This window comes from Nymphalis io, chromosome 5 (genome assembly GCF_905147045.1).
Source record: "Nymphalis io chromosome 5, ilAglIoxx1.1, whole genome shotgun sequence".
NCBI classification, from domain to species: domain Eukaryota; kingdom Metazoa; phylum Arthropoda; class Insecta; order Lepidoptera; family Nymphalidae; genus Nymphalis; species Nymphalis io.
Window position 1 is genome coordinate 1,808,179 of NC_065892.1, and position 22,957 is coordinate 1,831,135.

Below are 22,957 nucleotides of genomic sequence, written 5' to 3' on the forward strand. Positions count from 1 at the left end.
CGACTATGCATTTACAACAATAGTTTTATTTGACTTAAAAATACGTATGAATTTGAAAAGCCAAAAATTCAGTTTGCTTAATGCTAAGCCTTCACCGGTTAGTCATTTTTAGAGATGACACATGAAATATATAATATCTGCATTATGGTCAAAATATGTAGATATAAAAATAGTGGTAAGCTTACAATAACTTCCTCAAAGCTGAAAATAGGTTTAGATCTTAGGTAGATTATTACAAATTATATATGAAAAATCAAATTATATATAATTGAAAAGTATATTTAGACTAGACTAACTATTTTAGAAATTTAATTGGATTCAATCCTAGGCCAATTATTGTCAAAAACATGATCCTTTAAAAATGTAGGTACCGATAGAAACTCATACATTTTAAACGTAAAAAATTTGAAAAGCCAAAAATTCAGTTTGCTTAATGCTAAGCCTTCACCGGTTAGTCATTTTTAGAGATGACACATGAAATATATAATATCTGCATTATGGCCAAAATATGTAGATATAAAAATAGTGGTAAGCTTACAATAACTTCCTCAAAGCTGAAAATAGGTTTAGATCTTAGGTAGATTATTACAAATTATATATGAAAAATCAAATTATATATAATTGAAAAGTATATTTAGACTAGACTAACTATTTTAGAAATTTAATTGGATTCAATCCTAGGCCAATTATTGTCAAAAACATGATCCTTTAAAAATGTAGGTACCGATAGAAACTCATACATTTTAAACGTAAAAAAAACTAAATTCCTGACAATTCTAATTATCAAGAATTATTACATAGTTCAAGTTTAGTTTGTAAATTTTTTAATTAATATTAAAATTACTTTTTTTTTACTTCCACTTTTTAAATTTAAACAATGAGCTTACATAATTATAGGAAGTTCTTCATTATTATTATTATTGTAATAATGAACTGAAGTCAATTACTAATTTTAGATTTATATAACATGACATTACACTGCAATGCAATGTAAGAAATACAGATATTTTCTAAAATTTGAAGATGAAGGGCTCCACTCACCTACCACATGGTATGCGAAATGCGAAATTCACCTACCAATGCAAGTGAGTTTCAAGAAATGACTAACCTAGCCTAATAATTATTTCTATGTCATAGAAACAACTGAGCATGTGTGTAGTTATCAAATACTGTTTTTATATTGATACTATTATGTTCTCCTCAAAATGGGAGAGCCTTAGACCAGCAGTGGGACATTCACAGGCTGTTACTGTGTTATGTTACATTTTTTATAGATGTTATTTACCGTGAATGTTATTTCATTTATATTAAATGAAGTTTGAATGAATATTAATTATGTAACTGTATTTATATTAAGATTAAAAATCATACAAAATTATTTGTACATGATAGTCACTACAGAACATTTTGCTTTTCATTGCCACTGCATTGTATTTATATTGTTTTTATTTTTTTAAAACAAAATAGGCATATCAGGTGTATTTACTTAAAATATTTAAATACTATTTGTACCCTTAGTGTAATACTTACGTAGTGGCCTCCAAATCTCACTTGGCCTACAGAAAGACGGCTTATATTTAAGCTTTGAGTGAGTCTTTGTTTGTAATGAATTGTGTTAGTAAGTAAGACCCTTTATAAGTTTAATAAGATTTTACACATATTGCCCCATTTTATGTCAGTTTGTTGTAGCTTGAATTTTTTCTTAAGCATTTTTTGGCACAAAATTTGTACAACTACTTTTTCCGCTTAATAAACTTTTTGCCATTTTTTACTATGACCATTGAATACATGTTACCTGACCTGGCAACAGTTCCGTCAAAGATCTTATTGAAGATGTGCATGGCTCCCAAAAAGTGACTCATCAATAATTTTAACAATATTGATGATAAGGTGTTAAATCCATTCATTTTATTAAACACTCAGGTTTTCTCAGTTTACAATTTAAGACATTCTGAATCTTTTTAAAGTGATAGCAAGGTCATATTTAAAAACTGAAATTATATCTAAACTCGGTTACAATCACTGCAATCTCTATATTAAATCAAAAGAAGTGATTTCTTTGAGTAATATGCAAATACATAAATACAAAATTTATTCTAATAAATTATTTAAATTTACCAAGTGTTTCAATTTTATAAAGAATGTATTGACAAGAATTTTTTTAACTACCATATTTTAACATTACTTCATGTTAAGAGTAAAATATGTTAAGGGGACATTATTCAATCTTGTCGAATTACATAAACGCATAAATATTGATAGCATGTAGTAAGCTGTTTTAAAATATATATGTTCTTTATTACTTTATAAGAACATATTTGTATATAAAATACTATTCTCCCATTAAGATGTGTATTTTTTTTTCTCCCTTTGAAAGTTTTAAACTACTTTAACTATATATAGCTATACTAAAATCTTTGAACTTTTCATAGTTAGTTGACTATTACATGTTCTTAACCTAAGAGTAGATTCATTTCGCACTTTGTTTATTTGATTATCAATAAATGGTTTATTCTAAAAAAACATATATATAAGAATGCAATGCACATACCTCGAGTTTTGCACTGTTTTGAAATATTGTTAAAGCCTTGTGAGTCAACTGTGCAAAGCATGAACTAAGAGTTGCAATCTTCTGACGAGATGTGAATACTACTTCGGGATCCTCTGTATCTAACTCCGCTGGAAGAAATAAATAGCTGTTTTAAAAAATGTTCCTTAAAAATAATACTTAATGTAACTCTAATGTAATTTATAGGCACTTTTCAAAAAATATGATTAAGCCAAAAAATTTCCAAGCCTAAAAGAACTAGTATATAAAGTGTATGTAATATTAGTATGTAAAGTGTAGATTAGGAAGAACCTAGGTTTTTTTTAAGACCATTTTGATACAACACATGTTTGACGTTTTGTGTTTAATTTAATTTGATAAATAGGGGATTCTATTAAACTATATAATTTTGTGTGGTTAGTGTTTTCAAGATAATACAGACGACATACAACGAGAAAACACAGAGAATTGTAAAATAAATGAACAAGTTGTAAAAAACATTATGTAAAAAATACTAAGATTAATTGATAATTGGAAATAGTACTTACACAAAGAAGCATCTAATTCGACACATGCTTTGTCGTACTCCTTTTCTAAAATATCTAACCATCGAAAGCCAACTCCAGTCGTCGCCATCTTCACAATAAACTTGTTGTTAGTTGTTGATAACAATTAAATGTCAATGTGACATTTACGTTCGAAAATAATTTTATACAATCGTACGTATTATTCTTTTGTTGTTTGATTGCAGTTAAATTAATTAAAATTAAAGGCATGATGCATAAAATATGATGCTAAAAAGGATTTATTACTAGACTAAAATCCAAGTTTGTCTTACATCTATTGTCTAACACCTACATCCTGATTCTTTTTATATGTATGTTATATTTTTTATTTGCATCTGTCTTATATATAGTAATTGTTTCAATTATTTGTACTGCAGTAAATAATTAAATCAATGACAAATACATTTTAAAATGGCCTTTACATAAAAAACTAAGGAACTGTACTTTGAACTGTTATTTTACTTACAAAGATTTATAATTTTCGCTAACCAAAATGAACTTATGATGATGATTATGGCCGAATGGCACGATTAATATGCATATTTTAACTGCTTATCCTTAAGTCCAGAAGGTCGCGAAGAGTAAACATGTTTCAATATAATGTATACTACTATGTATTACAGATTATTTGACTAACACCTAATCAAATAATTCCTTATTACTTAATACTTTTAACCAGTAAGGTTGCTTACATAGATAATAAGGAAAATGAAAAGCGCGGATAATATTGATAGCTCTTTAATTTAACCACGTAATCATTTATGTACAAAAAGTCTACAACATACGCCGAGGAATTGCATCAATGGCTTAGTGAACAATTACCTTTCACTATGTTTGTATACATGGTGTTCGTTTCCTCGATAAGAGACGAGGCCTTAAGCCCGGCAGTGGGAAATTAATGTTAACTCGTTGTTAAAATGTTATTTTAATTTTTTATAAACCTAATAACCTTGTTTCACTTGCAATTAACATTCTATGTAAAACAATTAATACAAAAATATTATATAGGATATACATCAACACAAAAAATGTCTAAACATACTTATTTTATTACTCCAACACCTATATTTATACGCAATAACCCGGAATATAGTTTTTTAAAGAAATTAAATTTGACATTACACCTACCTATGATGTATTATGTCACCCTTGTCTTTATTATCTGTAACAAACTACATTATAAAAACAATGTTAATAATTTTATTACATACAAAATTAATAATTACGTAAAAATTTAAAATCTGATGAATGACTTTGAGTTTACCATAGACCACGCAATTCGGTCTTCAATATTATTACTTTATTTTAGTCCCATTCTCATTGAATTACTAGTTATAGCACACACACACTGTTCAATCCATTTATATTTAATAAAAAATCGAAACCTAGGTAGCAATTCGTACCTCGGCGTATAGGGTAAGCTGTTAATTACACTGTATTCGTACATTTTTTTTTACAATTAAAACTATGACTGAACTTATTATTTATACAAATAAAATAAAATATTTTAATAAAAGTATCTAACATATTCATAATAAAGGTGATTTGTATTTATATTAACAGAAACCTGGTATTTCAAAAAAAAATATTCCGAACTTGTAAGCATAAGTATATTACAACAACAATTAGGTATATTAATTATATTGTGCCATACAAACAACAATGTGGATCGATTGTTGTATCATACTAAAATATAAAAATAAAATTTATGTACATAATTACAAGCTATATTTATAAGCTAAGCGTGACGTCAAACACGATATATAGCAACGAAGAGAAAAAATTCGTATCCATTTAAAGCTGTTTGAAATGAGTTATTACCTACGACATGGTTTTCATTTTAGGTTCAATCAAATCGTCTACACATATAAAAGGCCCGTAAGATGTTCCAACTAACCGACTATCAACGCACAGCTAGATTAATAAACCATAGACATTCTCTATTTTGTAATACAGACGCACTAAGAACGGATTTTGATTTTGAATTAAGAAGGAGTGCGCAATATAACTTCCCTCCGCAATTTTTAACTTTATGTGATCCTTTCGAAGTGTCATTCTTTTTATTAAATTATTACACTGACCTCAAGTTTCTGAAATGTTCGTTATAATCAGATTCATTATTTCATTTTAGTCTGAATGATGAATAAGTGAATTGTCAGTGACAGCTGATGACGCAATAGGCGACCAATGTGCGTACAGTATTTAGTTAAAATATATATTCCGACTGCTCATAGTTTCAAAATCTGACGGTAAGATAAAAAAAAAAACATCATCATATACGTTTTTGGGATAAGAAAAATCCCACTGAAAACAGATTACATAATTATTATTATTTTTTAACTAACCGTGGTCAATGTCGCTATGGGTAGCGGTAGAAAGTAATATTGAGTTCTTAGGCAACGTAAGTCTAGAACAGAGGTACTCAACCTTTTGTGGTTGGCCCACTTGATGTTACTTTATTTTGAAATATACGCGATAAATCCGTTCATAGTTGTTTAATTACCTAAATATTTTATATTTGAGGCCCGCGACACCATGACTAACGAGTGTTTGTGGCCTTATAAAGAAAAGGTTGAGTATCGCTGGTCTAGAAAGTTGTTTTTGTGCCTAAATGTGATCAGATCATTAAGTACTAAATGGGAAATATATCATTTAAATATATTTTATAATTATTTAATCCAAATAGAATTAGTTCGATCCTGCCGAGCATATGTAAAAAAATATTTTATACTTGGATTTAAAACATAATTACACATATATTTACTATTATTTTGTTAATAGAACAAAAGACGAAAACATCTGACGTAGATATCTATAGAGGCGACGATGAAGCATGTTACCCTTTTTACCACATTAGGCCTTACTGAAAAACATTGTATAGCTGTGATTAGTTAAACAATGCTGTCTTCTTCTTTCGAATGTGAAATCTAGAATGACAGAAAGAGATAAATCAGTGTTTATCTAAACAGTCGCTTAGTTGTTTTATAAGTATGGCCGATAACTGATAAGGGTAACAAAAAAGGAACACATTCAAATTTACACTAAACTAATTATAAATACAAGCTTAAAATAACACAAATCGAAAGTCTGAACAATAAAGAGAAATATAATAAAGATGACTTTTCTTCATCACACATATACATACATTTTAAAATATATAAAAAGAGAATGCCCCTATTTCTTATTAATCTGTGCAATTGTAAAAAGAAGTAAATTTTCTGATTTTTAATAAATTAGTTATCTATGTACAAATCATAAGATATATTTATATCATTCGAGAGCGGGAATATATTGGGGCAAAAAAGAAGATAATCTAATATGATTCCAAAACAAAGAAACATTATCTTTCATCAAAATAAATTGTCCATAATCCACAAATACAAGCCTAAACATAATAATTTACACAAAAATATACAACAAAAAAATACATCCATTAAAATTTTTGGAATTCCGGTGTAAGAAATTAGAAATATATTTTTGTATGTACTGTACGTACAAATTAAGAAGTTAATTGCATACAATTATTTTATAAAAATACACAAAAGACAGTGATGATGAATAAATCTTGTTCCTTTAGCTAGAATTTGGAGCTCCTCAAATATTTCAACTTTAATTTACTATGTAGTAAAAACTGTTAACCCTTACATTCAACAGGCTACCGCTATTTAAGCTAAAATATATCCTAATTGTTTCTAAATGCTTTTTTTTTATTAAAAATAGAAAAAATGTAACATCTACAAAAACTTTACAAATAGAAACTAACTATGTCTAGAAAATAGTGTAAATCTGTTTATACTATTCGCTATGTATTAAGCAAGACGTGTAAAGGTTTGTTTTCACAGAAATAATTGGCAATTTCTGTTCGCACTTCCTCAAAAAGTAATCAACAATTTATATTAAACGACATTGTATCTATTTTTTGTAGATAACGGAAGTTTGTCTTCAACCAGCGTTGATGACACAGAACTTGCCAATTTTCCTTTGGTGAACACGCAGCTTGAATAAAGTCGAAATTCTAAAGAAAAGCGATATCTAAGCTTTTGAATGACATTTTCTACTATTTGGTAGTATCGCGCATCATTCGTAGTTTATTTGAACACATTATCAATAATGTTACCATATTAAAGCAACAACAATTGCGCTCAAGCTAAAAGGACAAGTTCCTCCGTCGCTTTAAAGCACAGGTGCAAAATTAAAATTAAACTTTTTATGTATACCGTCACAAATTCAAAGGCATTATATCGGTTTTGTTCGCACACAATTTCAATTAATTCTCCTACACCTTAGTTATCTTATATCTATATTTATTTAATCAATGTCATCTATTTTGTAATGTGGCAACTACGTGGTAATGCTTGCTCATAGATGTCGATAATATATTGGCGATAATTTCGTTTCACGTTGATACAATAATAGTAATGGTTATTTAACACTATAAATAATATCGAATCGACGATATCGAATTATTTATAATAATACGCGAGGTATAATGAAAATAAGTAAATCCATTTATCATTGAATCATAAAATAATTTGACAAAATTCGTTTCGTTAAATTTTAACATCAAAAGTTAAAACATTCGTTATGCCGGATAGAACATACCAAAATTATATTTATTTTTGTCAATGTTTTGTTTATATCAAATATAACGAGACGTAGTCATTACCTTTCATTATTATTTCTATTTGTAGTGTGATTGACTATTTAAGATAATTTCCTAATGTATAATTATCGCCAATAGTTATACAAATATCTATTTACATAGTAATTTTGTGTTATAAAAATATGCCAACGTTGAATCTTTTGATACAATATATTTTTAACAATATTAGGAAACCGAAACCTGAATTGTATGATCTTATTGTAATATTGTGCAAATTACAGTTAAAAATTTTGCATCAAGTTACCAAAAAAAAAAAAAGTAAAATATATTATCTATGAGGTAAAAGAACAAAATATAGTCATTACTAAGACGAATTTAAATATAAAGAGGTGGTCACATTGAACAGATTGTGAACACTTGTCACACATATCACTTGAGGTGCGATGCATGTCAGTATAGACAACCCGTTGACGAGACATTCACAGTAAACTCTGAAACGGTTGCTCGTTAAAAATCAATTATTGCTATTACATTAGCTGTGCACAAACTATCAATAATTTAATTCACTTTAGCATAAATAAGCACATTGTCCTTAGAGTGTTTTCATTAAGAAACAACACATCCATTCTTCTCGGGCATGTGTCCATCTGATCGTTCGATCTCGGACAGCATCGCGTGAAACATGTCCGTTACAGACTGAAATGTAAAATTAACATAAATTAATACATTTATCTATTTACTTACCAATGTTATAAATCCGTTTGATTTTTTACGCGTTCACGTTTTAACAACAAATCGATCATCATCAAATTTTGCACATACGTTGCCAGGGGTGCAGAAACGAACATAGGATACCCAACACCTCCACCCTCCTTATTTTATTCGCATTAATCGCATCATTCATTGGTACAAAAAAATTTTAACAAAATATGCTTTCGTATTTCTATAACGTCACTTACGTTACAACACCACGATTTTCTATTATTTACTTTTATCATTGGATAGAAAAAAAACCCACCTCTATTATCGTTTGCAATAATAGTCGCCTATCAGAGGCCAAAATTTCAAAAGTGTCTGTATTGATATTTTTCAATTACTTGACATACTACATACTACACTAAGTGATACAAAGTTATAACTTTTAACACATTTCATCTTTTTGTGTCATCATCCTTAAATTATATTTCAAAGTAATCTTCCAAAGAGAGATATGTAAAAGTTTTGTGGCTATTATATAGTTAATGTAAAATTAGGTAAATTTAAGGTACGAAACACTGTGAGGTAAAAAACCAGAGCTAAAAAATCCGCTGACAAACGTTTGGACTGTTTTGTTTTGACACTATCTGTAAATGGCTCCAAATCTGCAAACAAGTGGCTTACAAGTGCAGGCAAGTGGTTGGTGGAAATTATGCCTCCACAGTTTTACGATATACAACAGAATGCCAAAACGTTATATATAACTGGTTTGAAATAGAAGCAAGAGAAATGTATTTAAGCTTCAGTGTTCACCTCTTGCTTGGTGTATATAACTATCGTGAATCTGACAAAAAAATTGTTTGTGTGATGTTGTACTCTGATGGTTGATTTGATCAAAGTCAAACAAGAAATTAGCTATTTCTTTGACTCTCAGCGATGCTTTAGAGTAGATAGTAAAATGTTAAGGTTATTTAAAAATTTATGGTCATACATAAATGAAATGGAACTCTATACTAGCTACTACTATGGTTCCATAGTGTCCAAATTCAAGGGTCAAGAAATGTATCTGTCAAGTTACTATATTCTTCAACAGAAACTCTTCGGAACCCATTATTTGATTATAGTTTTTTAACAATCACTAAAGGCTGAAAATTAAATCCAAAAAAAGCCTCTTGAAGCTAATGATGTCAGTAACTAACATCGGTAATTAGTTTAATATCTGATAAAAATTATATTTTAATAAAGACACCAGAAAGCACTGGTGTCTTTATCATTCATTCATAGTGGTATTTAGAGTTATAGTATTATCTGCATAAAATGCTAGAATTTGCCATAGTTTTATATAATTATAAATATAATATTTTGTGTAATAAAATATATGTCAAATAAGCAATAAATTACTATCAAATGACAACTAGTATTTCTTTTGTGATTAAATTATTTCACTATCCTGTACGGAAAATTAGTGTTGCAAATTTTGTTGTTTAAATGACATGTAACTGTTTTGTTCTTGTAAGTAATCACTATAAATTTGTTGTCCATGCCTTTGGTGCATGGTTTTATTATTTTGATTGAGTTTAATAGTTTCATGTGTCTACATAAACATGTAAATTTAGCTATTAATCAAGCTTGACTTGAGCTTCTTTTTCTAAGAACAATATCAAGTAGGACAATCATTAAACATGTTTACCTCATTACGTTTAGCACTTGTTTCCACAAAGGCTGCATTCCATTTTTCAGCTAATCTTTTTCCTTCCTCTGTACTTATCTTTCTTTCTAAATGTAAATCTGTTTTGTTGCCAACGAGTACAATAGGTACACTAAAATTTAGATTTAGTATTATGTAAATGGAAATTAGATATCACAAGATATCACAGAATACAATTAATTATTTTATTAATGTTTAAGTTATAATAGATGAACTTAATACAAGAATTTTTAAAGCATACATTTAAAAATAATTGTCAATTTTACATAGATACTACAATATATTTTCCATAATGTTCTTGTATAAGTCAATCAAATCCCATTATTTTGCTTTGTGGTTTTTAATTGTGCCAAGAGGTCAATTTGTTTTGACAATGACATATAGCTTGGAGCAGATATGATAAGAACAGTCAACCTTATAAGTATGCTACAAAAATCTTATATATTTAATGACAATAATCAGATTTATGAAATATTTATGAAGTTTTATGAAATATTAACAACATTGTGTGCAAAATAAAGCTAAGAATACTTACTGTATTTTTCCTACCATATCCAATAGCTTATCATATATTATTTGTACTATTTGAAAACTTTTGCTCGAAGTTATGGAGTAAACCAAAACATATCCATGAAAATCCATACTATACTGAAGCGGAAAGATGCTGTATTCATCTTGTCCAGCTGTATCAACTAATTTCACTTCATATTCTGTCGAATTGAGCCGGATGAACTTTGTAAACGCTGGTATCAAAAAATGAATAATTTTATTAGTGTTAAGATTCCTGTAATCCTATTAAGGGAATTCAATCGTGAAATATAGTTTACTACATATTACATATGCGAATATACACAAAACAAAATAATCTTAGCATAACAAATATAATATAATTACTAACTGTTTTCTATAGTAGGATCATACGAATCGACAAATTGTCCTTCCACAAACTGTATAATCAGAGATGATTTACCTGCAAAACACTTTTTTATTAAACATAACGTCACAACAATAAATTAGACGCATAAATATATTTCATCGGGAGATCGTTTATACTTTACCGACAGATCTATATCCCATCATTGCAATTTTTCTCTGTTTTGATGGCATTTTAACCAATAAATTCAGGATCACAACACTTCACTTATAACACTACAAGAATATTTTATTAACTTCTGTAATCATACAATTTACAATCCACACATCTGTCAAGTCACAAATGTAAAATGTCAATCCGTCTACGCACTACCCCATTCACGGAGTAAAATTTCATAGACAAGCTCATAAAAACAGACTATTTTACATAACTAATGTATATAGCTAAAGATTTAACTCCAAAGTATTCAAGTTAACAAGCCTTGAATAAATTTATAAAATAACTTAAAATAGTTGTATAACGACAACTAAATATGTTATATATATATGTATATTTTTTAAGATTAACTTACAAGTCAACGTAACAAAAATTTTCAGTTCCTGTGCTCTCTAAGGGGAATGTTAATTTTAATAAGATACAGTAAGCATCCAAAAATGTCATGTCTAGAAACAGTTTATTTATCAGTATTAATTCCAAAACTTTATTAAGTCACTGTTTAAGCTTTGCGATATGAACCAGACTCTGTTTTAGAAATATAACATTTAAATATTAAATGAACGCATGAAAAAAGCCGTAAAACGTATTCGCACCGTACAGACGATGATATGGCTTAAATAAAATATTATTAAATAACACATTGATAAAACCAAATACCGTAACCGTAACCGTAACAGCCTGTGAATGTCCCATTGCTGGGCTAAAGGCCTCCTCTCCTCTTTTTGAGGAGAAGGTTTGAACCAAATAGTGGTTGTATAATTTAATAAACATTGTTACTTAAAAAAAGTAATGGTTACCTCATGATTGCTTTTATTTTACTTATTCAATTTCGGGACTATTAGTTATTACTACAAGGTTATGTAGTTATTAAAATTGATCTCGTCTTGTATTTAAATTTGAAGTTTTCATTTTCTACTAACAAAAATATTAAATAAATATAAAATAAATATATACAAATTAGGTTCATTTAAATTAAATATCTAAGATACTTAATCTAATTTTAAATCGATATTCGGTTTTCATACGTTTCCATTTTTAATAGAGAAATGACAAATGAGTCATATTGAAATGTCAATGTCTTCAAATCTAAGTTATAAAACGTAAATTAAATGTCAAAGTATTAAGATCAAATATGAGGATAAATAACATAATAAACTGATTCATTGAAAATATCTCAATTTTTTTAAATTTTAAACTTAGTATAATTTCGACTTTGACATTCAATATTAATCTCAATACATAAATTACAGTGTGCATCTTTATAGATAAGTGAAAATGTCGGTAAATATACCAGAATGCCCACCTAGTCTGAAGTCGATTCAACATTACTTAAAAACTGCTGCAGAACATGACTCCAGAGACCCTGTTGTGGCTTACTGGTGCAGATTACATGCCTTACAAGTTGGGCTTAAAGTAACTGATAAAAAGACATCTGAAGAAACAAAAGTTTTAATGGGTAAGAGCAAATGCTTTGTTAATTCTTCTAAAAATTACAATAACAAGTTACATCACACATTTGCTATACATATCTTATTCTTATTATTCTTCTGTGTAGTCATAATAGAAACAAAACTATTTTTTATTAGATTTTATTTCTAATCAAATTAGGTAGGTAGGCAATATATTTGTTATATGTTGTCCTTTGTTATATGTATTTGCTTATTACATTGTAATTGTGTTAGGTGCAAATTATTTTTATTATGAGTTATACATTTATGGGATATCAACTTATTTTGGCTAATTTTAATTAAATTCACTTAACAATTTGCTTAAAAGATGTAATAATCTGATTTTAGCAATAATGGACTGGTTAGAAGAAGCCAAAAAGATTTACAAGGATAATGAAGCTATTTCCAGTGAAGTTGTAGCTCAAGCACATTTGGAAAACTATGCCCTCAAATTATTCTTATTTGCTGATAAACAAGATCAGGAACAAAACTACGGAAAGTAAGCGTAAATTAATATCTGTCATTATTGTACAATATTACATTACATTACATACGTATGTATGGATATTATTTTTAACTGGGACATTTTTCACACACGGCCATCTAATCCCAAATTAAGCTTGTACAGACCTTGTGCTATGGAAACCAGACAACTGATATACTACATATACTACTTTTCTTTTGTAAATACATACTTATATAGATAATTACACCCAGACTCAGGACAAACAGACATGTTCATGTACACAAATGTCTGTCCTGGGTGGGAATCCACCCCTTCGGCGTGAAAGGTAAGAATCTACCAACCATGCCACCCGGCTTGTCAAACATCAAACATTAAATAAAAGATAGGTCCTGCAAAAATATATCTGAAGCAGTTCATATAACAGTAAAAGCTAGTAGCACCTTGAAAGGAAAAAAAATGCTTGTTTGTTAAGGTTCTGTAATTTATATAAATATGTTTTTTATAATATAGTTTGGTGGGCGGACAAATGGTAAGTGTTGACTACCATCCAGACATTGGTGTCATAAGAAATATTAATAATTCTATACATCACCAATGCACCACCAAACTTGGGAACTAAGATGTTATGTCCCCTTAGTTACACTGGCCTACTAACCATTTCAACCGGTATACAACAATACTAAGTATCTCTGTTTGGCCATAGAATATGTGACGAGTCTATAGTATCAAGTAGTAATGTATAGTACTATATAAAACAACAGCAATGTATGTATGTACCTAATTAATTTTATATTATAAACAAGGTATGTAAGAACTATAATAAATTCAAAAATATGGTATCACGATGGTACTTCTTGCTCGGTATGATGTCACTTTCATGACACAATGGTAACTCAACATTACAACATGCATTTTTTTTAATCTTAAATAAAATAATTGATATAATGATAAAAATGTTTCTATCTTGATTAACATGAATAAAATAGCTTGACTATTGTACAGGGCTATGGGTAATTATTAATTACAATAATATGAATGTATTGTAGTTATAAAATAATAATAATAATATTCTGGGACAGTTTTCACACACGGCCATCTGATCCCAAATTAAGCTTGTACAGAGCTTGTGCTATGGAAACCAGACAACTGATATACTACTAACTGATTTCGAGTTATATTCGCAAGATTCTAAACATTATATAAAATATATGCAATATTTAATATCAGGATAGGATATGTGTGTATCAATAACAAGTTTTGACTACATTATAGAATATATCAAAATACATTATTTAATATTTTTAGGAATATTGTTAAGGCATTTTATACAGCTGGAGTAATCTATGATGTTCTTACAACATTCGGTGACTTGACAGATGAAGCGACCCAAAATCGCAAGTATGCTCGATGGAAGGCCGCTTATATTCACAACTGTCTCAAAAATGGAGAGACTCCAGTCCCAGGTAATATTTAAATTATATATTTAATATAATAAATTACTAACCAATTAAAAAAAATGTAAATATTTTATCTAAATATGTTTACTACCAGAAGTACTTACTTGAGATATGAGCATATCATATGTACATCATAATTTTATTTTAGTTCAAAGTTGAATCTATTTCTATCTTAATATTTAGTTCAAATGAATGAAAATATGAAATGTTGCATCCTTTTTTAAGAGTTCAATTCGACCAAACAAAACCTTAAAGTGGTGTGGTATGCGTAAATCTGCATAATAACATGTTTTAGATAGCTTAAAATGTTGATACCTTTGTTGCATGTTTAAGTTAGAAAACACTAAACATTATGAACATTCAAAAGATAAAACTAGTTGGTAGTTTGATTAATTAATAATTGTTTGTTTTTCCCATGGAGACAGAAGTATACTTTGATTTGCATTTTTATTATTATTTTCATATAATGTTAATAACGTCGTACCTAAACAGCTATATTTGGATTGTAGTTAAATATAAGGACTTAAAATATAAATATATTTTTAAATAAAAAAAGTTTTAAAATATAAATATATTTTTAAATAAAAAAAAGTTTTAAAATATTAGGCTAACGACCCACAGTCGACGTTCGGACGTCGTTGAGTGAGGTTGTGTTTACTGCGAAGATTGTTCGATTTGATGAATTCAAACGACATCTGGCGTTGTAAAATTGTGTTGTTATCTCTTATGCGGCACATCTGGACATTCTGCTTTGTACATGGACTATTGTTTTGCGTAATGAGTGGATTTATTGTTTCGGACTAGGTCTTTGTAGACCCTGTTTTTTTTTGTTGTAATTGTTATAGTGCTATTGTTATTCGTGTAGCACTATTTGTTTTTGGCGATGGACGTCGACACTGAGTTGCCGTCCGACGCCTTGATTGGCCGAAAAAGGCCTTATGATGGGCTCGCCACTTTTGACTCCGACTCCGATACGGACACGGAAACGACAATGGCTGCCAAAAGTAAGCTCGATAGTCGAAGTAAATTAGCGTCGAGGGGGCGCGGTAGTGGCCTCGCTCGGGATAAGGCCGAGCTCAAGGAGAAGGTCGCCGAGGCCAAGGAAGAGGCGTTTGAGCGTTCCTTGAGGAGTAGGGCGTTCAAAAAGAACGTTTCGCAGGCGATACTGGACTCTGAAGAGTTCGCATCAGTAGCTAGGGAGGATCCGGCGAAGATGAACACGGAAGAACTTCGCGCACAGGCTGGCCGCAATGCAGCCCTCATTTTGGACGTGGCGCAAAAATCCTCCTAACTAAAAGGAGTTTCCAAAAAACTGCAGGAGTCAGTGGCTGCCCTGCAGGGAATAATTGACGCCCTAGCGTCTCGCACGGAAGCGGAAGAGACACGAAAACTCCGTGCCGATAATGGCCGCCTGCGTAAGGAAGTGGACGGTCTCAAATCAAAAAAAAAAAAAGGGCTGAGGCTTCCAACAGTTCTGCGTGGGATTGTCAAACGATGGAGGCTTTCAAGGCGGACATAATGTCGTCAGTCGGCGTTATGTTTAATGCACACATGGCGGGATTAGAAGAGCGCCTCCTGCCTGCGAAGGTGCAACACCCTCCGTTAGCTGCAGATAAACAGCGGGAGTCGATGCTACAAAATGCGCCGACATACGCGCAGGCGGCCAGCCGGGCTCTACCGCCGCAACCAGCACCTGCACCTAAGCGGGCAACTCCAGTATCTCCGCCGGCACCGACCGCTGACCCTTCAAACGCCGCAATCACGCTGGAGACGATCCAGCCACAAATGGTCCAGAAGACGTCCTGGTCCACTATGGTCAAAAAGAGGAAAAAGGGGAAAAATACTTCCCCTTCAGCTGGAACCACAAACACGGTGGCGTCCACGATGTCTAAGGCACCAGAGACGGCCAAGCCCAAATTGGCTGCCTCTCGCACAGCTGCAGTGGTGGTAACGCTGCAGCCAGAAGCGGAGCAGAAGGGCGTTACGTATGCCCAAGTTTTGGAGCGCGCCGAGCAGGGCGTGAAATTGCAGGACCTCGGGATCACTGGCGGACTCAAAGTCTGACGATCAGCTACAGGGGCCAGAGTGTTGGAGCTGCCGAGGGCGCAGTCAGACCAGGCCGATAAGCTGGCTGACCAGCTCCGCACGGTGCAGGATGGAGTGGCCAGCGTCGTCCGTCCCATAAAAAGGTTGGATATAAAGGTAGCTAGACGACTCCGTCACAAAGGAAAAAATTATCGCTGCAGTTGCTCGAGCAGGAAATTGCCCCACTGAAATGGTAAGATGTGACGATGTATCACGTGGACCCGGATATATGGGTATGGCCATCGTGACATGTCCGATAGCTGCGGCAAGAAAGGTGTCCAACGCCGGTCGTCTCCTGGTTGGGTGGAGCTCGACCAGAGTTTGCGTACTAGAGCAGCGCCCTCTGCGCTGCTTCAAGTGTTTGGGCCTTGGCCATACAAATACAGTCTGCCCATCCAAGGCTGAACGAGGGGGCCTTTGCTTCCGGTGCGGTCTCGATGGCCACAAATCAGCGGATTGCAACGGAAAGCTGCGCTGCGCTGTTTGTGCAGACGCCGGCAAGCCCTCAGGGCACGCGATGGGGACTAGGATGTGCAATCCACCCATCACAAAGGGTAAGGTGGTCTTAGGCAGCCAGCACAACAACGTTGGACGGCGCCAGGCCGAGGAGAAAACTGCTATGTCGACATGAGAGAAGTATACAGATTCCTTCAGACGAATTTCAACCACTGTGCTGGGGCTCAGGACCTGCTACTGCAGTCCATGGCAGAGTGGGGGATCGAGACTGCGAGCCCTATTACGTCCCTCCCCTACCTCACTGGGTAGGAGATCTAGACGACACCGTGGCGGTCGTCACTCGTAGCGTAACGGGTCCCCCCCTCTCACTCATTGAGAGGGGCTCGGGATACGTAGTGGTGGAATGGGGGGAGTATTCAGTTGTAGGTACGTTTTTCTCTCCCAACCGCAGCCTGGCAGAGTTCGATATTTTTCTCGACTCTGTCAGGGCCGCGGTAACCAGACAGTCACCAAGACCGACTATGGTCCTCGGTGACTTTAATGCCAAATCACGCGCCTGGGGAAATCCAGCCACGAATACGCGAGGAAAGGCCGTCCAGGTGTGGGCTTTACTTTCTTGCCTGTCCCTACTCAACAGAGGGAAGGTTCAAACCTGTGTGAGACATAACGGAGGTTCCGTGATGGACCTATCATTCGCCACCCCTGTCGCTGCACGCAGAGTGAGGAATTGGAGAGTGGAAGAAGAGGTGGAGACTCTGTCGGACCACAGATACATCCGATTTGAGATTTCTGCCTCCCACAGGCCAATAGAACCTCCGAGGGTGCCAACCACGCTCCCAAGGTGGTCTCTTGGCCAGCTAGATCGCGAGCTGATCAAGGAGGCCGCCATCGTGCAGCGATGGGGTTCCGCGGGAAGGTGGGAGGACACCAATGTAGAAGAGCTGGCCAGCTGCATGCGCAACGCTCTTAAGGAGGTGTGCGATGCGCACATGCCGAGGGCCCTACGTAGAACACCGCGCCGTCAGGTGTAATGGTGGTCGTCCGAAATTGCTAAACTTCGAGTGACGTGCAACCGGGCGCGGAGGGCCTACATCCGCTGTCGCAGACGAAACGGCTTCGACACGGAATTAGAGGGACAGTTACTGGCCAACTGAAAAAGGAGTTGCAACAGATAATTTGTCGGGCCAAGGAACGAGCGAGGGAGGAGATGTTGGCTGACCTGAATAGGGATCCATGGGGGCGCCCGTACCGAGGTGTGCGAGGAAAAGTTAGCACCCACGGCGCTCCCGTGACAGAAACGATGCCGCCGGAGCCTCTCCTGCGCCTGTTTGGGGAGCTTTTCCCCCTTCCGGGTGAGCATGTCCATCCGCAAATGGCTCCTCGCTCCGTGATCGAAGAAGAAATTGTGGCTCCACCCAAATCACGGAGCGAGAGATGGAGATAGCCCTTGATCGTCTGAGGGTCAGAACCACTGCGCCGGGTCCGGATGGGGTGCCAGGACGTGTTCTGCGAGACGCTCTGGAACACCTAGGTGGCAGGCTTCGGGAACTATTTGACAAGTGTCTTTCCAGCGGGCAATTCCCAAAGCCATGGAAAGAGGGCAAGCTGGTCCTGTTGCCGAAGGTGGGTCGTCCTCTAGAATCTCCTTCAGCATATAGGGCAATTGTACTGCTGAATGAGACGGGCAAACTCTTCGAGAAAATTCTCGCTGCCCGTCTTGTTCAGCATCTCGAGGAAGTGGGACCAGGTCTCTCAGAGGCTCAATACGGGTTCAGGGCGGGTCGATCAACCATCGACGCCCTGAACGCCCTAAAGACCCGGACCATGGAGGCGGTGGCCCGAGGGGACGTGGTCCTGGCAGTATCGCTGGACGTGGCGAACGCCTTCAACAGTCTTCCTTTCGAGACAATAAGAGAGGCGCTTCAATATCATGGGGTGCCTTCCTACCTTAGGAGGCTTCTGGGGGCATACCTCCAGGATCGAATGGTCCTCTGGGAGGGGAGCGATGGGCGAATTGTTCGACGTCAGGTAGGCTGTGGCGTTCCACAGGGGTCCGTTCTCGGCCCAATCCTGTGGAACGTCGGCTTTGACTGGCTCCTGCAGGCACCTGTCCTTCCCGGGATGGGGCTGTTGTGCTACGCGGACGACACTCTACTCACGGTGACGGGGCGAAATTTCCAAGAGGCGGCCGAAGTTGGAACGTCGCTCACGATGGACCGGATAGAAATGCTGGGCTTGAAGGTCTCCATCTCTAAAACGTCCACCAACCTCTTATTCCACGGTCCACGTCGGGGTCCCCCTAGTGGAGCGTGTATCACAGTCCAAGGGACAGTGATAGAGGTGAAGACCCAGACGAGGTATCTGGGTCTGATCCTGGACGGAAGATGGAGCTTCAGGCAGCACTTTGTCCAATTGAGCTCGAAACTCATTAATGCCGCAACCGCCTTAGGCCGCCTCCTACCTAATGTGGGAGGGCCGGAATCTCCATGCCGGCGATTATACGCCGGTGTACTGCGCTCCATGGCGCTATATGGTGCACCCATATGGGTAGACGCTCTCACCGCTCGTAATAGAGCTCTTCTGAGGAGACCGCAGAGAGTTATAGCGGTGAGAGCGGTACGAGGTTACCGTACGGTGTCGTAGACGGCGGCGACACTTCTTGCGAGTGATCCGCCCTGGGAACTCCAGGCCGAGGTACTCGCGGAAGTGCATCGATTTCGAGTTTCGGGATTTCGGGGAAGCCAGGGCGAATGGCGACCGTCTAGGATCAGCGGAGGTGGGGCGAATCAGGTCTGTAGCCCTACAAGCTCTCATTCGCAGATGGGAGGAGGATCTGGAATCCCCATCAGCAGGCCTGGTGACAGTGGAGGCGATCCGCCCCCACTTGAATCGCTGGGTAACAAGAAGGAGCGGCACACTTACATTTAGACTGATGCAGGTGCTTACCGGACACGGCTGCTTCGGTAAGTACCTGCACGGGATAGCGAGGCGGGAGATATCACCCTCCTGCCATGAGTGTGGTGCGCCACTGGACACGGCACATCACACTTTGACGGAGTGTGCTGCGTGGGGGCCCCAGAGGCATACCTTAGCGGCGATAGTTGGCGGAGACATCTCGTTGCCGAGCGTGATTAATTCTATGGTTGGCAGCGAGAGTTGTTGAATGGAGATGGTCTCTTTTTGCGAGAGTGTTATGTTGCAGAAGGAGGTCGCGGAGCGAGAGCGAGAGGTGAGGTCAGCCGCCGCTGATTCGCTCCGCCGAAGAAGACCCAGGAGGAGGCGCCGACGCTATGCTCACCTTCTTCTCTCACCGTAAGCGCCGCTGGGGTTAGGGGGGTACTCTGTACCCCGAGAACCCCGTAAGAATGGAGGCCCGCTTGAGCGGGCCAACCGTTGGTGCGTCACGGTAGAATGAGCAAGCGATCCCGTGACGCCCCTTCGACAAGACGGAGTGGGTACCGCTGGTTTTTTAGTGGGTATTGCAGCGCCTTCAGTGCCGGCGAGCCCCACATATCCCCCACCTCATGTGGGGGAAACGCGTAAATGCGTTTTTCCAGCGAAAAAAAAAGAAAAGAAAAAAAGGCTAACGACCCATGCTTTGACCAAGACTTGCTTTGTGCGTCGGCCGGTGTTTCCAACAATTGCACTTTATAGTTGGGTATCGTTACACTTAATAAATTCATATGAGCATTATTGATAAATTAAAAGGATATATAGGCAGCAAATTCCAAGTTACTAGTTAGATGTGTTAGATCAGGGAGTTAAACAGAGAATACGACGCACCGTCTATTCCCATACGGATCAACTTCATAATTTCCTTGACTCCATCAAACGTCGTTCAGTTCGTAGTATCGACGTTCTCATACTAACATAGTCTCTTTCTAAAAAAAATTATTACATCAACAGTTTTCATATCAATATTCTTATGAAAGGGAACCAATAATATTTAGACTTAAAACCACATAGTATGATACGTAGCTTTCAACATATTTCACATTTAACAAAATAGTAGTAGTATAATGCTGAAACAAAAGTATTATCCTAAAGATAACGTAGTTCTAAAATCGTTATTATTTTTTCCATGATATATTGCTTTTCCATCTACAATCCGATTAGTTTATGTTATAAAATTCTTAAGTATATAATAACAAACACGTGTGACCTTCACGCATTACAACGGTGGTCATATATTTTCTATTCTCGTCATAACTGCAAACATATTTAAATTTCAAAATTTTAATATATTTGATTGTATTACATTGCTTTAGGTCCAATGCAGTCGGAAAATTCAAGCCAGGACGACGAGCAATCTAGTAATAACGGCAGCCAGCCTGGAACCGCTAACTCGCAGTCATTCGGTTTCGCCAATATAACACCAGCCACTCCGTCGTTTCCAACTATTCCAACGGTCCCCACGAGCTTCAACAACAGCCTGCCTGACCCCAACGCGGCGATGCAGGCTGCTTCGCAGTTGCCCCCGGTCCCGTACACCCCTGACCCCAACCCCGGAGGTTTTGTCCCGTACGATCCCTCGCAACAGCCACAGCCCACACCATCGAATACATTTTACGGTGATAACTCCACGAGCGTGGCGCAACTTAGTCCCGATCAAATAGCCAAAGCTCAGAAGTATTGCAAGTGGGCCAGCAGTGCTCTCAACTACGATGATATTAAAACGGCCATTATGAATTTAAGAAATGCGCTCGAGTTGCTGCAGACAGGTCGAGATCCAGCTTAAAATACAGCATTTGGTTATTGTATAATATCCATGTTATACTGATTATTGTTACAAAATTTATTTAATCTACTATGAAGCGATCAACTTTGCTTAAATTATAACGGCACATGTATAAGTAAACTTTTAATAAAAAAATAACACCATACTAGATATATATAAATATTAATGTCGCATCAAAGCTATCAGACGTTTTTTAACAAAAACACAACGAACGTTAATGTCATTTAGTACAATTTATATGTATGTCGATGGCTTTTAAGATTCCATTTTGCTTTTGGTGTTTATTTTTTGAATAAATAATCGCAAGTTAAATATGTGCTGCTCGAAATTCTTGATTCATATCCACTTTTCAAACGTTTTTTTAATTTTTGAATAGAGGATATCCCTGAACTATTTCTATTGATCACGATAACTGGATATATTTTTTGTCACCACCACGAGTAGATAGCGTTCATCATAATTATAATACAATATTGTGTCTTATGAATGTGTTTTAAACTTATATTGTGATGATGCAACAAGGGTAGGATGCTCTTAACATACTTCATTGTATTTATCAATTCTTGCAACTGAATTGATTCACTCATTCCACCCAAATAGTTTTGTAATATTGCACACAATGTATGCTGGTGACCATAAACTTGTATACTGAATTTTATTGTGTTTAATATATTGAAGTATTTTTGTAATGTAAAAGCTTCGCTTCTCATTGATGCTAAACACCATAGTCACTTTTATTATTAATGTAATAATTTGGTATTAAAGTTAATTTGACTCTTATAATATTACTTATTTATTTATTTACTTAAATTAATTGTTGTAATTAAATTTATAATAATGTATTATATTAAAAGTGTTGCTATCTACAAGCAATTAAATCAAGTCAACCATATACTACGTTTTGTATAATTATTTTATGTAATTTTATAGTTATTATTTTAAATATATATTATAATCATTGCTCAGTTTGTAATGATATTCATGTAATTAATAATGTTCACATTGATTCGGTTTAAATATTAACATTTATTTGATTAACATTTTGGTTATTTAGTTGTGTGATTACAAAGGCTTTATGTAATTAGAAGCAAATAAA

The 22,957-nt window shown here is 35.4% G+C and overlaps 3 protein-coding genes across 6 annotated transcripts in view; 1 reads left to right on the top strand and 2 right to left on the bottom strand.

The window, feature by feature from the left end:
- Positions 1–3,191, bottom strand: part of LOC126768431 (uncharacterized) — a 46,234-nt gene extending 43,043 nt beyond the window's left edge. For all 4 annotated transcript variants that reach the window (XM_050486475.1, XM_050486476.1, XM_050486477.1 and 1 more), the window contains exons 1-2: positions 3,097–3,191; positions 2,552–2,679 (exon numbers count right to left, since the gene is read on the bottom strand). In XM_050486475.1, the coding sequence (XP_050342432.1) occupies positions 2,552–2,679; positions 3,097–3,184 (216 nt within the window). In that variant the 5' untranslated portion in view covers positions 3,185–3,191. The remainder of the gene's footprint in view (positions 1–2,551; positions 2,680–3,096) is intronic.
- Positions 3,192–3,836: 645 nt separating this feature from the next.
- LOC126768774 (GTP-binding protein Rheb homolog) lies at positions 3,837–11,338 on the bottom strand. Its single transcript, XM_050487069.1, has 5 exons — positions 11,180–11,338; positions 11,020–11,091; positions 10,657–10,864; positions 10,104–10,233; positions 3,837–8,413 (listed from the first exon to the last, which is right to left on the bottom strand). The coding sequence occupies exons 1-5, from the start codon at positions 11,226–11,228 to the stop codon at positions 8,324–8,326; spliced, it is 549 nt and encodes a 182-aa protein (XP_050343026.1). The 5' UTR covers positions 11,229–11,338; the 3' UTR covers positions 3,837–8,323.
- Positions 11,339–12,317: 979 nt separating this feature from the next.
- Positions 12,318–22,830, top strand: LOC126768600 (vacuolar protein sorting-associated protein VTA1 homolog). Its single transcript, XM_050486786.1, has 4 exons — positions 12,318–12,667; positions 13,008–13,158; positions 14,431–14,588; positions 21,392–22,830. The coding sequence occupies exons 1-4, from the start codon at positions 12,487–12,489 to the stop codon at positions 21,859–21,861; spliced, it is 960 nt and encodes a 319-aa protein (XP_050342743.1). The 5' UTR covers positions 12,318–12,486; the 3' UTR covers positions 21,862–22,830.
- The last annotated feature ends 127 nt before the right edge of the window (positions 22,831–22,957 follow it).

What these genes read in the sequence shown, in the direction of transcription:
- LOC126768774 (XM_050487069.1), bottom strand. Translation starts at nt 11,228, where the DNA reads ATGCCATCAAAACAGAGAAAAATTGCAATGATGGGATATAGATCTGTC. An exon ending in GATGGGATATAGATCTGTCG is followed by an intron (nt 11,092 to 11,179) that starts GTAAAGTATAAA and finishes AGTGTTTTGCAG; the next exon opens with GTAAATCATCTCTGATTATA. An exon ending in GATATGGTAGGAAAAATACA is followed by an intron (nt 10,234 to 10,656) that starts GTAAGTATTCTT and finishes TCTAAATTTTAG; the next exon opens with TGTACCTATTGTACTCGTTG.
- LOC126768600 (XM_050486786.1), top strand. Translation starts at nt 12,487, where the DNA reads ATGTCGGTAAATATACCAGAATGCCCACCTAGTCTGAAGTCGATTCAA. An exon ending in CAGGAACAAAACTACGGAAA is followed by an intron (nt 13,159 to 14,430) that starts GTAAGCGTAAAT and finishes TAATATTTTTAG; the next exon opens with GAATATTGTTAAGGCATTTT. An exon ending in TGGAGAGACTCCAGTCCCAG is followed by an intron (nt 14,589 to 21,391) that starts GTAATATTTAAA and finishes ACATTGCTTTAG; the next exon opens with GTCCAATGCAGTCGGAAAAT.